The sequence below is a fragment of the Chaetodon auriga genome, chromosome 5 (assembly GCF_051107435.1).
Source record: "Chaetodon auriga isolate fChaAug3 chromosome 5, fChaAug3.hap1, whole genome shotgun sequence".
Lineage (NCBI taxonomy): Eukaryota > Metazoa > Chordata > Actinopteri > Chaetodontiformes > Chaetodontidae > Chaetodon > Chaetodon auriga.
Genome location: NC_135078.1, coordinates 11,946,695 through 11,970,813, shown reverse-complemented (window position 1 = coordinate 11,970,813; position 24,119 = coordinate 11,946,695). Strand labels below are relative to the sequence as shown.

At 41.6% G+C, this 24,119-nt stretch overlaps 1 protein-coding gene across 2 annotated transcripts in view; it reads left to right on the top strand.

Annotated features, from left to right (window-relative positions):
* Nucleotides 1-8,839: 8,839 nt before the first annotated feature.
* srrm4 (serine/arginine repetitive matrix 4) overlaps nucleotides 8,840-24,119 on the top strand; it is a 63,718-nt gene continuing 48,438 nt past the window's right edge. Inside the window, exon 1 of one of the 2 annotated variants that reach the window (XR_013077162.1) lies at nucleotides 8,840-9,683. Coding sequence is in view for 1 of the 2 variants with exons in the window: in XM_076730237.1 (XP_076586352.1) it covers nucleotides 9,481-9,683 (203 nt within the window). In the remaining variant the exon portion in view is untranslated. The remainder of the gene's footprint in view (nucleotides 9,684-24,119) is intronic. The other variant, XM_076730237.1, reaches the window with a different exon arrangement.

The following is a 24,119-nucleotide window of genomic DNA, read 5'->3' as shown; positions in this document are numbered from 1 at the left end:
GTGAGGGATTATCTTTATTTTATCTCTTCATGCACCTAGAGGGAAGGAGAGGAGCTATGAGCTGTACAGCATGATGGGTAATTACACTGCCAGACTGACTGCTTTGCTGGTTTTATCCAGCGTTTCTGAAGCTGAGACACTTTTCTACATGTATCCACCCGTCGCTCTGTGACGGTGCTGATGGGGAGATAGAATTGCAATGGGAATGCATTTATATTCTGTATGATATGCTAATGGAAAGATTCAGAAAAGCAACTTATCCCACTACATTTCCAGTCAGTCTGCACTGATCTCATTGTAAAGCTAATTCTAGTCATTATGGTAGCGGTGCTGTTATGTGTCTGTGTTTGGATGCACTGTTCATTCCAACAAACATACCAACAGTATTAGCTCCCCGAGCTGCTGCACTCATTGTGCAGCAGCGTCAGCATTTGTACCTCTTCCCTTTGTTAATTTTACTTTTATCAGACATCCTCCTCACACCTTGGCCCCCCAATGCCATGTCACACAAAAGAGTCAGACCAGGTCTATTTACTTTCCAAAACTGCAGTTGCCTGAAAATGAAATATCTTATCAGCTTTGAGCAGCCTGAGCCAAAGCACCTAGAATTTGGGGTTTACATGTTAATGAGGGGATTTTGAGTAAACTGTTAAACCAGTTGAAGAGTCTGTGTCTTTGTTGGCAGCAACACAGTAACAGTGCACGCCTGGCTTTCTTCTGTAATGTGTTGGCCGTGCTTTAAAAAAGTTATTTGTAGTTTATAATTGGAAGGGGAGCCTCAAAGTTTAACTTGAGGAGATTTATTTCAGTCCTGTCAAACATTGCAGAGCTCTGGAGGTGAAGTGACCTCCTTTATGATTGTGTACAAATTCGTTACCTGAGTGCACAGTGACATTAACAGTGAGGTAAAACAGTGTTTGGGGACAAACCAGCAGCCATCTTCACCTTTGCAGATTCAGATTAGGAATGCAACTACAGGAAGTAGTGAAAAAATGGGTCACAGATAAAGTTTTCATTGATGTAAACGATTTTCTGAACAACAGTTCTGACTGGTGCGTAACAGTGGAGAAGAAATTGATTACAGCTGTTCAAAGCTTTCAAACATCTAAAACAGTTTTTGAAAGACTAAAGGGATGAAAGGAGAATGGATTTTCCTTTGTTGGAATCAGTTGTGAGCTGTGGAGAATTTTTTTTTTTTATCCTACATACCAATCAGAGTCACTCTGAGGATACATTGACAAGCACATGCTGCAGAACTACATAGTTGTTTTTTTTTTGGTTTCTTTTTTTTTTTGCTTGTTCAAAACTTTGTGGGGTTGTAGTTGCAGTAAATATCTGTGAGGTTATTATCACATAATTATGAGTTTGACATGTCAGAGATTGTGAGTCACTTATGCAAATTAATGTATATTAAATGCATATTTGCTACTTTTAAACCACATAATAAATACCTATTGGCTAAGCTGGAGTTCTTTTCTAACTAGCGTGTCTACAGTATATGAATGCACCTAATGTTTATTTTGATTATGGATTAATCTTCTAATTATTTTCTCATCGATTGATTTTTTTGGTTTGCAAAAATTCAGAAAATAGTGAGAAAGTGACACCTGCACAGTACTTGTTTTTGTATGTTTTACATGCAAAAATCTTTATATTTAACCTAACTATTGACTAAAGCTGTCAAATAATTGCAGTGCAGTTGAAAAGTGCAACTGTTCTCTCTGAAAGAAGGAAAGTACAGCTTCCTCAAATTTATACTGAAGTGCAGCACCTGATTAAATGTTACATGTCACCACTGGACTGGAGGAATTCAGTCTAAAATATAAAAATCTGTTGTTTGATATTAATCATCACAAAAAATAATTCTTGTCTAAAGTGACTGAATACATCATTTCTACCACTTTCTCTTGCTCCCCTCCTGATAATCCTCCGGGTTCTGGTATATCCCCACTGATTTTTATGGCATCGTTTATCTATTCTGTGCAAGCAAGGGCCTTTCCAAATTACTGCAATACGCTTCAGCTTCACCTATTATTCTCCATTTTGACATCTGTTATACTTTTCCTCCTCAGAAAACGATGAGACAAAAGGTGCTGCAAACTACAGCCTCAGCTGGGATGTGTTCATATCAGCCCTCCAAGGCGGCGCTCTCACTTGGACAGATGCACAGCTGCTGCGATCAAACCAGTGACAATAAGCCAAAAAAAAGGCACAGAAGCATTCGATTAATCATCCTGACAATAACATGAATCACAGAGGTTCAGAAGCCAGAAATTGTCAGATATGGAGGCTGCACATTTCTCTTAGTTTTCAGGGCTCGTTAGCTGAACTATAAAGCCTGCAGCTGCATCCTAAACTTAAAACTAAATGTACAGTAACGCTACAGAAACAAGCAGAGCCGAGAAAAATTCTTACTGTCATATCTCTTCAAAACTTTGACAAAAAGCAAGCTTGGCTGTCCCAAATGCTGTGGTGACAGCTTATCCCCAGATAATACCAGCGGTTGATTTCTCTTGAAGTTATGTGGAGGTGTGCATGCTGGAAGTGAAAATGAAATAGAATTGAACAATGGTATGAAAAGAAAATGCTTCTCAGGGTTTTGAAAGAAGGGTGAAGCTTAACGTCACTGTTTTCTTACGAGTTTCACCAGAACAAAAATACAGTAACTTTCAAATTATTCATCAGTGGCAGAAGTGGCACAAAAAGAAACATATTGATTTGAACAGTCGTTGGTAAAGAGAAAGAAACATTACATTCCTGAACAATTTGTCTTTCCCCTTTCTTGTTGAATAGATTCAAGGCTTAGAAAAATCCATAGAGATGAATCTGTCTGCTCTAACAACTGCAATTACTGTCAGCTTCAAGATCTGTTTGTGCAAAGCCATCAAACCCAACCAGTAACATTTCATACATTCCCTCTGCTTCTTCTTAAAAACATTCGACTAATTTGTGGTTTACTTTGAATGGAAAGCCCTTCATGTTTAGCTGTGGCGGTGTATCAGCTCACCCAGAAACTACAGAGGACTGTTCAGTTGCCTCGCTGATATGCTTAGCGAGGTGATGACGTGCGGGGCTCTGGGGTTTACGTGAAATTCATGCGCCTCGGTTTTGGGGTCATTGTTTGGTACATTTTCTGTGAAAACAAAATTTGCGCATTTGTGACATTTTTGTGATTTATTTTGAAAGATGTAAACATTCAACAGAGGCTCACCCAACACTTCAAACCTGAATTCACTGCAACAGAGTACAGTCGCATATCTTCAGTCATAAACACTCCTAGTGTATTAGTCATTGCTTCAGCTTGCACTGAAATGAGCTGCTGCTGCTGCTAATCGACACTTTGGGCTGCTGCTGTCTTAAACAACACGTCTGAATTGTTTCCACAGACTTCAGGTGAACGATGTCTTTGTCCATCTTTGCTGTAACTAACAGAGAAACACAGAGTGGATCTAAATGTCTTAAGAGGATCCTCCAGCTCTGTTCTCTCATTTGTGTTTGCCAATGGTATAGCAGTGACAGCACATGAGCTTGGCTAACCAGGCTAAGCTGACTGGTGTGCTACAACGGGTGCACCACCAGAACTTTCCAGGGTAAACTCTAGAATGCTCTAGAATTTCTGTCCTGTGCATGCAAATACGTGGACATAGTTTCGACAGTAATATTTTGGGTCACGGATGTCCCGAACAGAGGAAGTGGCATACTGACCTGAACTTCCTGTACTGACAGGACGAATACGCTCACCGTTACACCCCCGCTAGAGCTGTGAACAAAGATGCTGAATTAGAAATGATTTCAGCTTTTCATGGCATATTGATGTGCTGTCTTTACCACAATAACACAAGCGCTATTCATCATAATTGTTGCTATTAATTCTTGTATGTATGTGATGCCATGTAACACTTGAAAACCAATTACTGCCACTAGGTGCAAACATGAAGGCTAAAACATGAAATGATGTCTCCCCACAGTTTAATGACTTATCCTACAACAGCTCTGTGTCCTTCAGCTCAACTTTCCATATAAAACCACTGCTAGCGAAAGCACTTCATAAAAACACTCAGCAGGAGGAAGTCCACCTCATTGCCCTCAGCACAGCCCTCCAATATAACCTCGACTTCATCTCGCGGCAGAAAGGGCTGTTTGATATTCCTCACCATAAATGAAACATATTCTGTGTTTTGCCGGAGCGGTTCATCTCTGCCCTCTGGTTTGATTCAAGAGCCTCTGCTCCATCTTTATGCAAAGCACACTGATGAAGCAGCCACTTATCATTAGGTGACTGCAGTTGTTATACATCAAGGTTTCATGTTATCAGCTAATATATGCATTATTAATCCAGACGAGGTACCGCACTATGTCTTTATGCATACCTATTAGCAAGGAGAGCTATTAATTCCTGCCCACGCCTATAACTCATCATCGGGGGAGAGAGAGGTTCACATGACAATGCTGTCAGCAAGGGAGTATTGTGATACAATCATCCTGGTTCATTCTGTACAGAAACTAGGTGGTACACTCATCCTCATATACACAAATGTCCAGTCAAAGTCCCCCAGAGCAGATGTATTTACAATAAGCATGTGTGAAGAAAAAGAAATTACACAAACATGGTAGTCTATCATTTCATCTAAACAATATGAGGTTGCTAAAACCTTCATCCACAAAACATGCAAACTAGGCCATCTTGTGTTCGTAGCTGATTGTTGTTGTGCCTTTTGACGAACGTGTCCCTCATTATAAGGCTGTGCCATCCTCTAATGAAAAATGTATCTTAAATTACAAAAGAAGCTTTATTTATATATGATTATGTTCATTATTGATCACTTAGTGTGTTATTGTTTATCACACCATCTAATTGTTTAGTTTCTAAAATGTCAAAGAGGAATGCACAATGCCAGTCACAATTTGCTGACAGTGATGTCTTCAGATGACTTGATCTGTCCAACCAACAGCCCAAAGCCAAAAGATATCCAGTTTAGAACGACAGAACACAGAGAAACCAACAACCCGTCACATTAGAGAAGCTGGAAACAACAAATGTTCCTGCCTGTCGTGATAAATGACTTAAATGATTCATCGATTGTCAGAGTTTTCAGATGACTTGTTTCATAACTAATATAGAGCAATAATGGGAAGGTTTGCCTTCTCTCACTACGGAAAATGAGACCACTATGGTTCAATCATGGATGTCAAATTAATAGTGTTTACATGCGTCGAGTCGAGCTGAGCTGTGGATTTATTATCAACAGCTTCACCGTGAGAAAATGAAAACTTGAGCTGGCCAATCACAGTACAGTACTCCCCCTTGTTTATCTCTAGTCCTGTCCCAGTTTCAAAAGTTGGGCACATAAGCGATTTGAACTCTCAGATAAGTTTTACCAAGGTCTCAGACCTTAATTAGCTTTATAGGTCTATGGCTTGTCCACAGTCATCATCAGGAAAGGCCAGGTGATGCAAATGTCAAAACTTTTTTAATACTGCGACTCCTCAGACCTCGTCCCAACAATCAACAGCCATAGGTTCCTCTAGGCAGCTGTCTGACTCTCTGAAAATTAAAATAATTCATGGCCACAAAGCAGGAGAAGGCTATAAGAAGACAGCAAAGTGTTTTCATGTAGCTGCTCCCTCAGTTCATAATGTAATTAAGAAATGGCAGTTAACTGGAGCTGTGGAGGTCAAAGTGAGGCCTGGAGAACAAGAAAACTTTCTGAGGGAGCTGCTGGTTGCTAGAAAGGCAAATCAAACAGTGCGTTTGACTGCAAAAGACCTTCCTGAAGATTTAGCAGAGTGTAGGGGAGCGGTGCTCTGTTCTACTGTGCTGCTACAACTGCACAAATATGAGCTTCAAGGGTCATCAGAAAAAGACCTTTACTACATCCTCACTGCAAAATTCAGCATCAGAAGTTTCTAAAGGAAATAAACAGGCCCGATGCATTTCGGAAACAAGCCCTTTGGACTGATGACGTTAAAATAAAACTTTTTGACTGCAATGAGTGAATATATGTGAGAAAAAGGGTGCAGAATTTCATGAAAAGAAAACCTCTCCAGCTGTCAGACATGGACGTGGATCGATCATGCTTTGGGCTTGTGTTGCAGTCAGTGAGCACAGGGAACATTTAAGTTATAGAGGGAAGAATGGATTTAGTTAAATACCAGCAAATTCTGGAAGCAAATATCACAGCGTCTATAAAAAAAGCTGCAGATGAAAAGAGGATGGCTTCTAAGACAGGAAAATAAACACACCTCAAAATCCACAATGGACCAACTCAAGAGGATCAAGTTGAAGGTTTTGCCATGGCCCTCACACTCGCCTCACCTGAACATCATTGAAAATCTGCGGATAGACCTCAGAAGAGCAGTGCATGAGAGGCACTGGAAGAATGGGTGAAAATGTCCCAAACAAAAACTGAAAGACTCCTAGCTAGAAACTGTAAAGGTTGCCAATGAGAGTATTACTAACTACTGACCATGCAGGGTTGCCCAAACTGTTGCTTCTGGCCCTTTTCCTTTTTGTTATTTTGAAACTGGAAAAGGAAATAGAAGCAATAAACAAAATGAAGTAATCTTGCTTAGAATATTAAAGCAATATGTCTTTATGCTGTTTTGGAAATCAAGCCATCTTTTACTCGCTTAGCTATTCACAGTGACAGAAACTTTGACCAGGGGTACCCAAACTTGTGTGCCATAGCAAACAACAAAAAACAGACTTGTGTATATATATTTAAATTGTTATATTTTGTGCTCTTTTTTAGTAGATGTGTCATGCACCAATTTCACCACAACAAATTCCTCATATGTGTAAAAGCGTACTTGGCAATAAAGCTTTTTCTGATTCTGATTCTGATTCTGTAACTTCTGATTTCTTTGCTTTCTGTATGCCATTTTTTAGACTAGAAAAACAAGTAATTGTAAAATAACAAGCACTGGAGTATGGTTATAAGTAGAGTAATGCAAAGACTGCAATTTGCAGTGTTTAGTTTTGCAAGCAGGCGAGCATAAAACATAGAAACAGACACATTTTTGTACACTGCTTGAAGTGAAATAAAGGTTTTCTACATTGCAGTTATCAGTATATCAGCTACATTTGCTGTCTCAAGTGACACCTTGCAAGCAATTCCACAAGGCTATAAATAGTATTTATCCTTCGAGGTATTACACAGACTGTTTGTTGTAGCTTTAAACAGGGGTGGCATCCCTGTAGTACTCAATAATCCCCCCCAAGATTTCCAAATAGAGTCCCACAAGTTACAGCAGTGGCAAACAGCTGATGATACACAGCATTAGGAATGGAGCTGGGAAGAGAGGGAAAGGGTTGGGGTGGAGATTATTGAGCTGCTGCTCTGTGTTATGTGTCGTGTAGGAGCAGAATGGAGAGGAGAGGAGGAGGTATCCGACGGCAGGGAAAAGCAGAAACCCCCGGGGTGGGGGGTGGGGGGTGGGGGGGTTGTGTCAGCCACAGGCTCCTGCTGGTCCTCACTGAGCCAAGCCTTTTGTTATGCTGATTTACTTGGTCTTTTGTCCAAGCACTGATGGAGTGTGTGTGTGTGTGTGTGTGTGTGTGTGTGTGAGGGGAGAGGACAAGAAAGAGAGAAAGACTGACAGAGTTTACAACATTTTGCAGACTATTTGTAGAGTAGACCTATCAATAATCACATATTCAGGGGACATAGAAAATGATAGCGTCATCCTATACAAAACTTAATAAACACAAACTGAAAAGGTTTAATTATTGATGAGACTGGATGAGACAGTTGTTGATCCAACTCTTTGGTAGTCCTTCAGGATGATGTTTTGTAATTTTTTTTTTTATGTTGGATATACAATTTATTCTGAGAGGGTTGCAGTATTTCATCAGCTCTTTGTACAGTTATCATTCTATATTCAATAACTTTGCCTTGCAGCCAAAAGATGTGGTGTCAACACATATGGCTATGCGATGACATTTATTGGATAATTTGACTTGTTCACCATCAACATTAGTCACGGTGGTGGTGACAGGAGGTTCAATATAACAGGCATAAAAAAGGCAATACATCGCAAAGCGGTAATGAGCAGCAGCATAAAACGTCACAGAGAGGTTGACTGGAAGATGGGATGTATGGAAAAAGCTGGAGCTGTGCACATGTAAAGAAAATGTACGAAATAAAAGTGTCAATAATGACAAAAATACAATCATTTACTGAGAGAAACCTTGAAACTTCATTTTTCAAGCATTATTTGCTTTAAGAGGGGAATTTGTCAGGCTGGAACTATTTTATTATCGATTAAGTTTTTGGCCTTTAAATGTCAGGAAATAGTAAAAAAAAAATAAAAAAAATATACATCACAGTTTCCCAGAGCCACAGGTAACACCTACAAATGTCTTGCTTTGTCTGGCCAACAGTCCAAAACCCAAAAATGTTCAATTTACAGTGATAAATAAACAGAGGAGAGCAGCAAATTCTCACATGGGAGGGGAAGAAAAAAAAAAAACTCAAGAGATTAATCGATTGGCAAAATAGTTGCTGATTAATCTTCTTTTCCCCAACTCATCGATTAATTGAGTATTTGTTGCAGCTTCAGCAGTTACTGGAAAAAAAGAAATGATGAAAGGAAAGAAGGATGACAGAAACAGAGAATCAAAGGATAAAGAGAGGAGAAGCTGATGCTGGCGTTGGCAGGATGAGAAGTGAACCTCATCAAGGGATAGTGGATTGAGACAAGAGTAACAGAGAGAGAGAGAGAGAGAGAGAGAGAGAGAGAGAGAGAGAGAGAAGGTGTCCCTCTCCCCAGCGTCCAGCCCCCAGCCCTGACGTCACAGGCTGAGAGACACAAAACAAGCGGCTCTCAGCTGAGCTTCTCACTCCATCCTTCACTCACACACTCTCCGGCGGACCCCCACGCCTGCCCTCAGACACTGACACCCGCTCCGCCCTGAGCCGGGCTGCGTACAGCCATTGTCTCCCTGCACAGCAGCGCACTCCAGCAACAAGACAACCGCCTGGTCCCTCACTCCTCAGGACTGAAACATGCTCCGTCTCTTGCGAGTGATGCCTGGCTCTGTGTGATCCTGCCGACGGGAGTGCTTCACAGGAGAAAGGAGCGCTCCGCAACCCCCCAGCCCCCCCCCTCCGACCCCGTCCCAAAAAAGCAGATGTGACAGAAGAGGAGAGGCGAAGAGAGAAACAAAATCTCCCCCACCCCTCCTTCCCTCATCTGGGAGAACAATACCCAGCCTCCAGCCGGAGAGGGTCAGCTTTTGTCCCTCTCCCCATGCTCCCGCTGCAGAGCCAAGAGCAGACAGACGCGCTGACACACTGACCTGCTGCTCTGAGAGGAGAAGACGGCGCAACAACAGTTGCTGCGCTTTTTACGCGGTTTGATTCAGTACTTGGACAGCTCCTGAGCAACAACCAGCCCGAGAGCGAGAGAGAGTGTGTGTGTGTGTGTCCCTGAGCGTGTAGACTCTGCTGGTTTTGGTTTGGAGATCAAGAACCACAGATGCAACCCGCGTGTTCCCTCCAGCTTGGCCCCTGCGGCCCCTCTGCACCCCTGGGGTCGCAGGACAGCACCGCCGGCCTCCAGCAGCTGGGAGAGAAACAGCTCTTTGAGAAGTTTTGGAAGGGGACTTTCAAAGCTGTGGCCACCCCGAGACCGGAGAGCGTCATCGTGGCCAGCATCACCGCCCACAGGAGGGTGACCAAGTGAGTCCTTCGCTTTCTTAATGCAAACACATTTTGTGTTTGCAATCCGTGTGTTTGCTGTCCAGCTGCCTCAGTGAGAGTTGTCAAAGATTGTCAAGCTTTTTGTATTTTCGAGTAACTCTCCATTAACACATGCTTGTTTCTACAAAACATCAGCAATCTGTTTGTGAAGTGATTGATGTGGACGCTGACAAGTTATGTAAATGTTCTGATCAGGTTTTGTCACTTTTGAGTCAGTCCATGTCCAAACACCATGCTTTTGGTTGTAAAGTTATTATTTTAGAAGTCTTGGTGGCATGAAACAGTTGTTTCAGCAACATGAGAACTCACTATTGTCTTGCGATGCCGTCACATAAAGTTAAACGCAAGTCATCCTAAAAACCTTTCAGTTTTCATCCAAATTCAGCCCAGTTTTGACACATAGGCATCTTTTAACCCACAAATCAGTGTTTATCAGTGCCTTTTAAGAGGTTAATACCTCAAAACGTGTCTTTGGTGTTGATTTTTCACCAAACACTGTGCTCTCTCTCCACCTTTACATACAGTTGTGCACATGTGTCGTACAGCCAAACGCAGCTGGCATGAACAGTGCGTCGTTCAGTTAATTGTCAACTGCAAAGGTCATGTGGCAGCATCATCATGCCTCTAATGTCAGCCTTGTCCCCTCTTCCCCGCCGTGACATGGCTCTGTGCCAGTGTCAGTTGAAGGAGCAACATGCCACACGTTTGTTCCCCCACTTTCATCCCTCCAACCAAAGGTTAGCTGTAGCTCTCACAGCCTCAGAGGGGAGGACAGGGGAGGACGAATTATCTGGTGCCCTTTCTCCTCCTTATCCCTTCGTTTTATCCCGTCTTTGCTCCTGTGTGCACGATCAAACATCAGCCATCTTTTATCCATGCACTGCTCTGCCTGCTGGGCCTGTTTGTCAAACACTTCACAACACCGGCAATGACACCGCTTCCTCTGAGAGACGCGTACAGTGTTTGTAAGAGAACACCTGACAAATGATCCAACAGGTAGAACATTTTACACAAGCATACTTGCAGACACACATTTGCACATGCGTACTTGCATATCAAATGATGTAGCTTGCTTGGGTGACCTTTGAATGGTTTTGACACCCACTATCAACTTTCTCTTATGTGAAATTAGCAATGTTAATGAGGATTAGAATGGCCCATTTCATCCTATATCGGCACAGGCAGCGGAAAGACACACTGAACCAGATAATGTGTCTTTAATGGGTTCTATTACAGCAGGACCATAATGCTGCACATGGCCTGGTTATAAAGGATTTTATTAGCTTGTAGGATATGACCAAAAAAAAAAAAAAAACACTTTATTGCTAGAATATTACCAAACCAGCCTCATTTTCCCTTTGTGCCCCAGCTCAGCCATCTAACCAAATAAACTGCAGCCTCAATTTTCCCATCAATCAACCACAGCCCGGCACTGACGAAAGACTCACATCTATTTGGAGAAACTGGCAAAAAAAAAGAAAGAAATTAGAAACAAAGCAAATGAAGCCACAAAAAAATGTAATGTCCCTGGCTGTCGTGAACTGAGCAGCCTTTTTCAAATGGCCACAGACTCTGATGAGAGCGGGGACCAGCTGTCTCTTCAGCTTCAGCTTCTCTGGGAAGGGGGCTCTCCTCAAGTGGCTTTGCCCCTCCACGGGCTCCGTCCGGGTGACAGTGACAATGATGACAGCATGGCAGGGGCAGGCGAGAGCCAACGTCCCCAGAGAGCAGACATAATGTTGCTAATTCGCCCGAGTCTGTTTGCGAAAGAAGGCAGAGGCATCTCCGTTGTCCGCCGGTCCTCTCCTGCCCCGCCTCTGTGTATGTTTGCAGGAGGGCGTAATGCAGAGGGACTTTTGGGTGATACAGATTGTACATAATGAGTAAAAACACAACAAACAAACACAACGCCCAGAGAATATGGATGCAGGAGGAGGCTCAGGCGTCCTCCCTCCCTCCCCGCTGCACTGTTGATTTTGCCCGAGCTGAGTGTGACTGGGGAATGCTTAGACCATCAGAATGCATGGCCTCAGGCTTGCTCCTCTGCCTCGTTCTCTCCAAGAGGAAGCATCATTATTCACTGTGGATAACTGAGGGGTGATGAACAATTGCAGTGAAAGTGAGGGGGCATTATGTACAACAAGCAGAGAGGGAAAGAGGAGAGGAGACAGAGGGGGAGCCACAGGGAGACGTTTCATGTTCAATCAGCGCGGGTCTTTTTTCTGCTCCCGCTGTCCTCGCCTCTCCTTTCTGTTCTCCTCCTTCTCTCTCCGTTAACTCCCAAATTAAAAATGCTGGAGGGGCCCGAGAACCACAGAGGAGTAATTAGAGTTTGTTGTTCTCCCTCTGTCCTCCCCTCTCTGTCCTCCCTGTCTCCTCCTCTTCAGGCCAGTCACACAGTGGAGGGGAGGAGTTCATTGGCTCTGTGCGGTGGGGTGGGGCTCCGCTCAAAACCATTATGACCCTGCAAGCTGTTTTGTTCACGGGGGGCTCCTCATTAAATATGCAGCCTGGCTAACTTCGGGTTGTGTGTGTGTGTGTGTGTGTGTGTGCGTGTGTGTGCGTGTGTGTGTGTGAGTGTACTTGTGTGCATCTGTACTGGAAATGTTTTGCACCAACTGCAAAGGTCTGAAATGAGGGTGTAAGCTTCTGCGTGTGCGTGTGTGTGTGGCTGGCGTGTTAGTGGGGTCTTGTCCAACTCTGTGGCAGATGGCAGGCTCGAGTGAATGCAATACAAGGGAGGGGGGGAGTGTGTGTGTGTGTGTGTGTGTGTGTGTGTGTGTGTGTGTGTGTGTGTGTGGTAGGGGGTTTCAGGCCTCTTACCTCAGCAGATGCTGGTTTAACGAGGAAAAGAGGGAAAGGGTTTGGAGGGGCTTGTACACTGACAGCACCAGTGGGAATATCCAGCGGGGTGGACAAAATAACAGGAACACCTCAGAATAGAATGCAGTGCAATCCAAATACAGCCCGAAAAATGACCATTAAGTCGAATCAACAATCATGGGGGGACTTCTGCAGCAAAGGGTGGATAATCACAGGCCTAAACCCAGATGGGAAAGTGCCAGTGGAAAGATAAAAGCTAATAACGGACAGAACAGTGGGTCCAATGGTGTGAAAAAATGATTTTAAGACCCAAGAGGGTAAGACATCCAGAGAGCAGGGAGGGGATTTCATGGAGGGGACTGTGTCTTCCAGGGTTGACAGACCGTTTAGCTCATAATGAGTGAGCAAAAGAGCAGGCTCAGGAGAGATGTAGGTTTCACATGAGAAATCTGTAGTCCGATTTCTGCTGCTTTTAATGGTGAAGTGATTGAGGAACTCTTTACATGTTGCTGTGGTGACTTCATGAACTGGCTCAGAGGAGGGCTTATCACTGAGTCAATGGTCTGAAATAAAACCCTGGCATTGTGGCTTTGAGAGGTAATCAGCTGGGAAACAATATGTATTCTTGTCTTTTTGTGTGACACTAGATTTTCATTGGACTTCAGAGGGTAAATAAAGGGTCATCAAGTTTATCCTTCTGCTTTCCTGCACTTTTATGTGATCATTTAGCTGCAACATCTCATATTAAACTCATTGTGTTATATTGAAGGATTATAAAAGTTTATTATGGCTTGGGTCTTCTTTTTAATAACTTGCCATCCTATCAGTTATAATAATACTGATAATAATACTCTACAAGTTAATAGCTGAAATCTGAGAATGCATTGCTACAATTAAGTCTGACAGGGCAAGAAACACGTGAGTTCAGAAGATCAGACAGGTTGTAAACATGCCAGAACATGTTAACCACTTTATTTTGAGATAAAACTGAAAGTGAGTAAACCTGAAATTGCAGTAATGGAATAGAAGAGCTATTTCGGGTGCCCCTCGTTTTGGAAGTCAAAGTCAATGTTAGCTGAGCGAGCTCTTCATTGCAACTTGGAACTGCAGGAAAGTCTCCCAGCTGAAATGTTAGTACCAAATACGAACAACTGTGTGAGAAAATATCAGTCAAAGAAATTAAAAGACGTTAACTGTGATTCCCAAGGGGCATTTCTGTAACAAACGTCCATCAACAAGTTCAAAAATCAGTTAAAAGCACCTCAGTGAAGGCTAAAAATGACGCTGTTGTGAAAATTAATGTGTCTGCAGCTGAAATGTTGGATTCTGGGTCTATTTTGGATGGATTTTCAACTGCAGCAACAAATATTTTAAATTTGCTACCGCTGAGACTCATGGGTATTGTAATATATGCCACTTTGCAGCTCTATAACCCCCCACTCGCACACAACGCACAGGAAACTTGTGTGTGCACGCAAGTTACGCAAGTACGGTCGGTCAAATCCTTATGAATGTTCGCCTTTGTTTTCAAAATAATAATGTGGTTTGTTTACAACCTGTATGACTGTCAGCCTGCTTTTGTTCCTTTAGCCATCACGATTCATTTCAGCAAAGTCACCAAATGTGTGATTGTAGTGGAAACGATTAGTCTTGGGTTTGAATTTCAAAGATGGCCACGTTAGTCCTAAAGCACGCTGGAAATCGTCCGCAAATTGACACAAACACAGGCATAAAAATGTTCTGAGCGTGGGAATAAATGAATACAGGATATAGAGTCTCAAAATCATCAAGCAGTGGCAGGCAGAGCTCCCCCCCGGGACGAAGCGTCTCTCTCTCTTTCTCTGCGAGAATGACAAACATGATTTAGTGAGGAACGAGGGGTTTGTCTGCCGTTATATATCTCTCTGTCTGTGCTTCTGCTCTCTTCATCACCGAGTATCTTTAGCCGACTTCCCTCCGTGTCCTCACATCAGTATCTCTCCCCCTTTCTGCTCGCAGTATCTTTCCAGTGTGCGTTAACTCGCCCTCCCTGTGTCTGTGTCATATTACTCAGAGCACTCAGGATGCGGCTGCTGAGGCATGCTGACAACAGAGTAGGAGATGATGCCCACTCCCCGGGCAAGAATCAGACTTATCACCGAAATGGATTCACATTTGATATTGATTCCCACACAGCCAATCCAATTGAATCAAGCCGGCGTCAGTGACTTAACACTCGATGTACCGTTCCAGTGTGTCTTACAGCAGGATGCGTTTCATATGTGACGGGAATGGGAGCTCTAACAGAGATGCTAATTGGTGTAGATTTGTATTTGGCATTGATCTCTGCATGGCCAATCCATTTGAATCAAACCAGTGTCCCATGATTGATACCTGCTAACACTGTTACAGCATGTATTTGAGCATTAGGAGACATTTAAGGTAAGATAATGATGTTTAAGTTTCAAAACCGGAGTGCTTTACATGGAAAAATGAAAACATGCAAAGTCATATCAATACGTGGGCAAAGTTAAACATAAAGATTTTGATTAAGTCATGTAGAAACATGCAGTGTACAAACTGGTTGCCAATAAAAGGGCAGTGATCTGCTCTCTCTTCTTGTTTTTTTGTCAGTAGTCTGGCTGCTGCTGCTTTTGACCAATTTGCAAATTGTTTTGTGATTTATGCCTGTTAGGAGGCCGTTACACTAATCTAACCATATAAAAATAAAAGCATGCACGGTGGATTCAGAGTTGGCAATTTTCCTTAAATGCTAAAGCCAAGACTGTACGACCTTGCTAATAAGCAATCCAAAAAGAAGGTTCAAACAACACAGAAGGCTGAGTGCTGTTGGAAAAAAGGACAGTGTGATGCAGAAGACTGCTAATTTGTTGTTTGGGGGTACACTTCTTGAGAAGCCTTTCAGTAACAAAGAGAAAGTTGTTTATAGCTTTGAAGATCAAGTATTCTTGAGTTTGTCCATTGCCCTTTGAAAGGGTTTCATAAGAACTAAAATATGCACAATTTCCCCAATTTCCCCCCCAAAAGTGAACTGCTCAGCTGAAATAAAAAAGAATTTCAAAGGATCCACCAAAATGTGGTTATAGAAAGCCAAAGTTGTACTCTAATTTGCTGTATTTACGGACCGTGGAAGCAACCCTGAAAGGGATGATTGGAGTCATTCTAATTAAATCCTATTTTCTTTCATATCATATCAGAATGTTTAGAAAGTAGGATCAATGAATTGGGTCTCTTTGGGTCACATGCATCGGGAAGTTTTGTGGGAAAATAATAGCCAGCAGGGGTTGTTGGAGGATTGCTGCAGAAAAGCTGAGGCATATTGATACTCTCCAATCTTATAAGTAATGTTGGGAGTCACCGGCAATCGATCTATTCAGTTGATTGATTATTAAGATGTATTGATATTTTTAACTGATATGCTCATAGCAAGCCTGTTATGAGCATACTGGCTACAAGCAAGCAACTACTGAGTGCACTGTATTAAAAGAAGGTGTGTTTAAGAGCTTAAGGATTTAGCGTTTTATTTCCTTTTTCAAACTTTAAGTGTAGCCTTACTTTACTGGAGCAGCATGTGTTTCTCACATGTGGCGTATTGAAAAAAATCCTTTTCCATCCATCACTTAAACTCAAGACATGAATACTTTGAGCTAATTTTTAGTGGCAATTAAGTAACGCCATCACATAGTCTAAAATGAAGGCAACCTGCAGAGGCCAGCCAGTCAGGTTACTTCTGCTGTCTCAATTAGCAACAGCGCAGCCATATGTATTTCCTGTGAATACCTGCAGCGTGCTATTGCACCATGTCCAGTGCCTCTCAAGGACTGCTGCAGTTGGCTAGAGAGGGAAACATGAAGGTTGTTGTGATTTAATCTTATCTTAATCTATAACAACTGTGTATTATTTAGTAGAGGATTCAGCGAAAGGGTTTTTTAGGGCTCAAAAACCTGACAGCCAAGACGACAGCACATTAAAGGTAACATAAGAGAGACGCTCACTGGCCCATAGCACAAAATGACTGTAATATATCAGTGGTGGGGGGGCGGGGGATGAATGCCAATGACTCAACAATTACTTCCAAAGGTGATATGTGCAGCTCTTAAAGCTCACTTTGACATTTCCAAATTTCACCCTTGTCTCTGCATCACAAAAGCTCAACCTGGCAGTGTGAGAAATTAGTTTAGCTTTGACGACACTCCTATCGATTCTGGGAAACAACATGCTGCTAACTTGTGAAAAATGTTTAATGTAGCCTCAGCATGATGGGCAACAATGGCCGTGTCTCCGAGCAGCACGTGTCTGTGAACGGGGACCTCAAAGGAGCCTTTGATATTTGCATCTAGCCCATCTCTTTCTTTTTTGTTCTCGTATACGCACTTCATGAAAAGATGTAAGATTGTGAGCTTGTTTGTGGTGATGAATCAGAGGATGGAGCTGCTCTGAATACTTCTGTGAACACACACATACACACATGTTATATGCATTGTTATTACTGTATTCAATGGTTTAGTGCATCAAAAGCCTTCAAGGCATCAACATGCAATGAAGAGTAAGATGCCTTGATAGAATCAACACATGAAAAACATGAAAACAAATGTCTGTAGAATCGTTGCACTTTCACTGTTTTACTCTCCATAAACCATAGACCATATAAAGAGGGGGCTCTAACCTAGAAAAAACATGAAGAGAAATGACATAAACTCAGAACTGACATCAATGGCTGCGGTGAAAGAGCGATAATGACGGCTTGGGCAATTGTAAGACTTGAGAAGCAGTTTGAATCCATCATGAAGACAAAGGCAACCTTTAATTTGTTCAGCAAGACATACTGAGGAATAGAGTTTTAAACTTCTGCACTGAAACAAAAGCAACCGACGCTGTCACAGGAAAGAGTCATTGCAGCACATTTTTACTCAAACTCAAACATGCATGTTGGTCTGTTCAAGACTGCAGCACAGGATGTATTTATCTTTATTCTCGCAGCAAGTATAGCGTCGCCTTAACCTGACCCTGAACCTTCATCACAATATAATCCAATATGGTAACCATAATAATAACAGGCCTTGAGGAAGCGAAGACCTCACTTTGGAGGATTTCTTATGCTGCCTCTTCTTGTGTGGATATTTGGTAAACAACAGAATACACGTACACAGCTGCTTTCAAGTGCAGATACCGACACACACACCACGGGAAATACATATGTGGGCATGCACATATAGTACATATCGACACTGACACATGTCACGCCATGGGGGGGTCAATGTGATAATTCCTCCAGAGCTGAGCAGCAGCGACAGCATTTTCCAAGATGAAAGCAAAGAGCTGAGCGTTAACCCTTTCCATCAAACATCAGCTCAAAGCTGCTGTGAAATTTCCACCTCAGGGATCTCGGTTCCCAGCCTGTGGTTCACCTCTGTGAAGAAAATGCCACACACTGACTTCCTCCTGCAGCTGCTGCTGCTGGCTACTGTGAAGTCTCATATCCTGAGCAGCATATTTAAAAAATGTATATGGTGCAGAATTATAATTTTTTTGTTTTTTTATGGGGAAAAAAAACCCAAAAACCTTTCTTACAAATCTGAAGGTCGACTGTAATGACGGCCTGGCGGGGGGAAGGCCTGTTTCTGGCCATTCTGGTGCCGCAGGCCAGACATCATCTGACCCTTTTAAAGCCAAGTTACTTAATGATGTTTTAGTTTATTTCAGCTGACTCTAGTATTCCTGTTTGTGCCTCATACTGGTTCATATCCAGAGCACAATGTCACATGGAACAGAAGAAGCTCACATTCTTTCATTTCTGTCCTGAGGTGCAGGCGATGTCAGACTTTAATTCACAGATGGTCGAAAAATTTTTCTTTTATCAAATATTTAGCAACCTCTACTGTTGTTAAGTTGTACTTCTGAACAAATTTTAGCTTGCACACTTCTTTAATTTGTATGGTTGACAGTGCACAGCTCTGCATTAAAATAAAATGAAATATAAAAAATAAAATGTAAAAAATAACCAGCTCCTTTTTAAAGGTTTCCTAATATTCACTAATCGTGTCCTGAGGTGTTTTATATAATTTGTGTACTTTTTCTCCAATTTCTAAATTATACTTCCAAAGTAAAAGCACAGCTTAGAGCGAAAATACTTATGTACTGAAAGTGAATATGTCCATTGTGAAGAACAGTTCCTTGCACTGTAATATCGTGTAATATGTAAACATTTCAAGGCAACAACGTGAATCCAGATGATGATAAGAGGCTGAAAATTAACAAAAGAAAAATATGCCAACACATTTCTGTCTGTCACAAGAGACAGAAATGTCTCCGTGCCCTCATAGATACAGAATTTCTAAGTTTGCTCTGTATATCAATCAAAGATATAGATGCTCAGTGAGCACCAGTGAAACAGGAGGCAAGGATGTAATCTGGCTGCTACAAAGACAAATGTTCTACCCTAATGGCAGAGAAGGGTGAACTGATTTAGTCTAAGCTAGTTTTTACACCTGAGTTATTTTATTTCCATAATTATAACACAAAAAAATAAACACTAGCCCCGTTTGAAAGTTTACTGTCTTGTTGAATGGAATTTGAAACTGTTCATGTGCACAAGTGAAGCAGAGCAGTATGGATCTGTTCTGCACCTGGTTGCACTTACTTTATGTTAAAATCGAGTGCAATGACATTTAGAAAGACTCATGGCATTTAAGTCCATTAACATAGTAAATTGTAGTAGTTGTTCACAAGATGTGTGAGCGCATGATGTGTGTGCGTGTGTGTCATTTTGTCAGTTTGCCAAGTGCAGACTGTGCGAGAATAAAAGCAGAAGAAAGAATCATTATCAATGCGTAAAACATCTCTGAAATATAAAGACAGTGATTTCTTCTACAAAAAGTGAAGTATTTTCTCAGTAGTTTGGTTGGCACAGGCTCTGAGGGCCTGTTTTTTTTTTTTTTTTTTCAAATAGAAACTGTCAAGAATCACTAGCTTTCGTCCTTCAGCCCTTATTAGAGGTTTCTTATCTCTATGAGCTTTGGCCCTGTAGTGTTCTGGCTACTCGACTTTATTTGGGGATGTGAGTAACACGTACGGACAGATGTTGCCTTAGATACGTCAGCTTTGTTTCTTGTGGTTGCCGCGTAACTTAAAGTTGTTTAAAGCCTTTGATTTACCTTTGAGTATATTATGTGCTTTTTCTGACATTGAAGAACCTGTACACAACAAGGTTAAAGCTGACTCAGCTGAATAGCTAAAACAAGACAGAGAACACAAACTTTGCTTTGGTTTCTTTCATATTTTTACACATTTAGGTGACAGGCAGCCCTGAATGACCTTTATGACCTTCTGCCCATACCAAAGGTAAAAACACAGGTACCTATACAACCGGCTCACAGTGTAAATTTAGTGCATTGCTACACGATTTGCACTGGGCGTGTTTGGTTTGTTTGACGCTGGTGTGTGCAGATGCATACTGTGTATATTAAATGTTATTATTAAATGCTGAAGTTGCAGCACGGTACTCATTATACTCATAATCATTCAAGGAAAAAGTGTTAGTGCACACATTTTTATGACAGTTATATATCTGTGAGGCTGCAGGCTGCAGGCAACACATGCAGTAGGTCTAGATGTGATTGCACATTTCAAAGTAATGATTTACCCAAAAATCTCACACCCGCCCCTTCCCAATAATCCTGCCGCCAGGTCTGTTTTCTTACATTTTGTCTCAAACAGAAATGTGTTCAAGGTTTTGTGCAAAACACAGTGTAGATTGTTAGTGTGTCCAGCAGCAAGCAGTTTAATGTAATTGGTTTCTGTATTTTGTGAAAGAAACAGGGTGAAAGAGAGAAAGAGCGAGGGAAAGGAAAATGAGACATAGAAAGGAGAAATAGTTATTATTTTCAATAAGGAGCGGGATGGAAATCAATATAACAGCAGAGCAAAGCATGACTGTAATAACAGTCTGAAAGAGAAGAGAGAGAGAGAGACAGAGGGAAGGGAAGAAAGAAAGAATGAAAGCAGGAAGGAAATAAAGAAACAAGTGGAGACTCCGTGAGTGACATTTTGAGATTGTCCATTTCAGGACACTGGGGCAGCCAAAGTTATTACATTTCACTGAATATCACATTCCAGCCCATGTATAGAAATCCTTTCTTGAGTCTTGGCCAAAGGGAATTGAATTATATGTGTGCACATAATGTACAACACTGAATAAACTCATAATAGATGAGAGAGAAGGTGAAACACTCCTTTGTCCTCTGCTGGCTCTACATGAAATGGACGGTTGTAAATCTTGCAGACAGTCAGAGATGACCTATTCCTTTGAGCAATTCATTACCAATGAGTGTGGTGGCTCAGAGAGAGGGACGGCTCGCTCATTACAACCTATTAGATCTTCACAAACCCGGGATGTCCCTCGACATGAAAAAGATATGAGCCAACTTTCAACTTTTAGCTGCTAATCATCTGGCTGGTAGAGAAGAGGCACCACACTGCAGAAGAAACACAAACAAAGACAGATTCTGCGTCCTAATGTTTTGGGGGTTTTTTTTAAATCTTTAAAGCCATATATAATTTGTAACGCCCATTTGCATAAATGCTATCACCGAACTGTTTGACTTCACAGATCTGCATGTTCTGTCTGTCAGTTCACCCTGATTAAAAATACAGGCCAATTCTTTTGCAGTAATTACTGATGCAAACAAAGCTTTAGATGTCAGTATAGTTGTAATTCAAAGTAGGAAAGCATGATGGAAAACCTGTAGGGATGATAAGGCCTGCCACTGTTTATTATAATATTAAACTTTATAACAATGATTCCTAATGATATAATTAATTCAATTAGTTTGGCCTGCAGAGTAAAATGAACGGATGGATTAACCAATTTAAAATGATTTATTCATTTAAGTTCAAGCTTTTGCTAAAATCCATACTTGCCTTTTATGTCACAATAAGCTCCGTAGCTACTTTAGCTAGCGTAGTAACAGTGTTTGCTGTAGGTTTGATGGTCACAACACAAAGGTCACAACAATCCCACTTTTAGTGGAGTATTTGAGACTTTTGTGAATTCAGCATTCAAGTTTTAAAGACCTTCTAAGGCTTTTTGTTCTGGAAACTGAATCTAATGCTTTGTAAGACTTTTTAAGACCTGTAGATACCCTATGGACAATGTGCACAGTTCATTCAAGAGACATGTATATGCCGACTGGTTCTGTAGTGGAGCACTTTATACTGAGGCAGAGCAGAGTCATGTAAAAAGGTGCAACATGATGGGTGATGATGCCAAAGTTCACCAAAGTTGAACTTGATGCAACAGATTTATGTGTTTCTGTCTCAATTTCTTTATCACACGCACAATTGCAGTGGAGCAACAAAACTCTTGTTCTGAGGCTCCCTTCAATAATGTAATGTGCCGAAAAACAAAAGTACGCAACTAAATGTGAAATGAGAAAAAGTGAATCTGAGACTGCAGAAGTTGAAATATATGTATGTACTTTGTAAGCGAAACAATGAAACATAGCATTTCTATAAATTGAAATGAATTTGGTGCAAAGGTTTTACACAAGCACAAACTGTTTTGTAATTTTTTATAGTATGTGTGCCTTTAACATACAGTATGAACTGAAACGTCCACACTTTGCACATTCACATAACATACACTCCTGTAGGATGATCACCCAAGTTTGTGAGAGCCCCAGCATAAATGATATACGACAGGTTTTTGAATATACAGCAGCTGAACAAGTCATAATCATAATAAGATCAGTGGTGCTTTGGGGCATAGACAGATAGTTATTGCCACATCCAACTGGAATGTGCCACGAGGAAGCACGATCACTCATAATGACAGTAGGCTGAAATCCTTCTCAGTCTAAAATCGCACCAAGGCAAAGGCCTCATTAAATATGCATACACACCCCAGAGTTGGTATATTGGAAAGTTTGAAAAATCCTACATAATAGGCTGAAGCCTTTTCCCCTTGGCTGCAAATTTAACTCCACAGTCAAAAAACTCCCAGGAGCATCTTATTTACTTTAGGTACACACACACACACACACACACACACACACACACACACACACACACACACACTGGCACACAGAGGACACTTGGACAACGAGCTTCAGCCTCAGTTTTCGGCCTTGCTGTATCTTTTTTTTTTTTTTTTTTTGCCAAGTATGCTACATCTTTGTAACTGGACCCCTGAAGCGGTCACAGTGTTCATTATTAAAATGCAAACTTATCAAAGTCAACTCCTCATCACTTAAATTAAATCATTTCAAGGCTGACTGGCTCCCACGTCTCAGCCTCCTCCTCCATTTTTCATTTTCGCTCCCTGCCCATCCTCATTTCAGGAAGACGATCTGCCATTCTTGTGAAATTGCCACCATTTGCATAACTGATGCAGGGGTAAGGGTGCAAACTGTGGCGGTGTTGATGTCACCAATGCAATCGGAGATGGGAGTGGAGAAATTAATTAGCCTGCCGCATTACTTCTTTCCCTCCACCCCGTCCTCACCTCTGCCGTCGCCGCTTGACACGAAATGTCACTCAATGACAAGCGATTCCACAACTATGACACCTTTGAGGTTCACGCCAGGTGAAAGACGGGTTCGCTCTGTGGAAACTTTCTGGCAAAGTTGCGTCAGAGAACAGTTGCTTTGTTGAGAGTCTGAAATGTTTGTTTTTAGCTGCTTTCTTTTCAATCAAAGAAAGAACATTTCTAACAGCCACAAAATGCCTACATTAAGAATTTATGCCACTAAACCTCTTATGATTCCAGTTAAGTAGTCCTAACACTTTAGCCTCATTATGTTGTTATTCCTGTTTTCAATATTCAGTCATAAATAATGAATTTTGCCTTGTGCCCTGCCATCTTATAGCAGCATAAAAATGTTCCCACCTGCCAGGATCCATTTTTGCGGTATGCTTTTTTAAAATGATAATGTAATTTTTACTGCCCTTTAGCAGTAAAATGACTATATCATATCTGAGGGGTTGACAAGGTTGTTGATCAATATCGGTGTCTTCCAATTTTAAGACACTCCCAGCATATAATGGCTAGTCATTAGTGCAGTTAGAGCCGCTCTAGGAAACATTTTAATGTCGCAAGGACACACAGTGTCACAGACAATGAAGCCCCCTTCACAGTTCAGCATGTGAGGTGTGTGAATGATCCGGGTTCAGTCTGCTCTCTGACACTTCGGAAAATCAGTTACATATTGGCTTGTTACACACAAATTAGATCAGTTATCACTTAAAAATTAACATTTCATATTGTTCTTTGGATTAAAGCTCCATCATACTCAACATGAAAAATAATGACTTGGTACTGAAATGGATTTGGAATGCAATGTGAACAACATCAGAATGGGACATGATTGGCAAAGAGAGGAAATAAAAGGGCTGTGATTGGCTGAGAAGAAATTAATCATTACCGAAGAGGATGGGAAGATCATTTCACTCCTGCCTCACCCCCAGATTGACTCACTCACCTAGTGAGGAAGTCAGTGGATGCAAAGCCTCAGCCATGCATTTAAAATGGAGAAATTTTGTAGTGAAATCAATTAATTTAAATGTAATCACTGTGATCCGTGGATTTGCTCACAA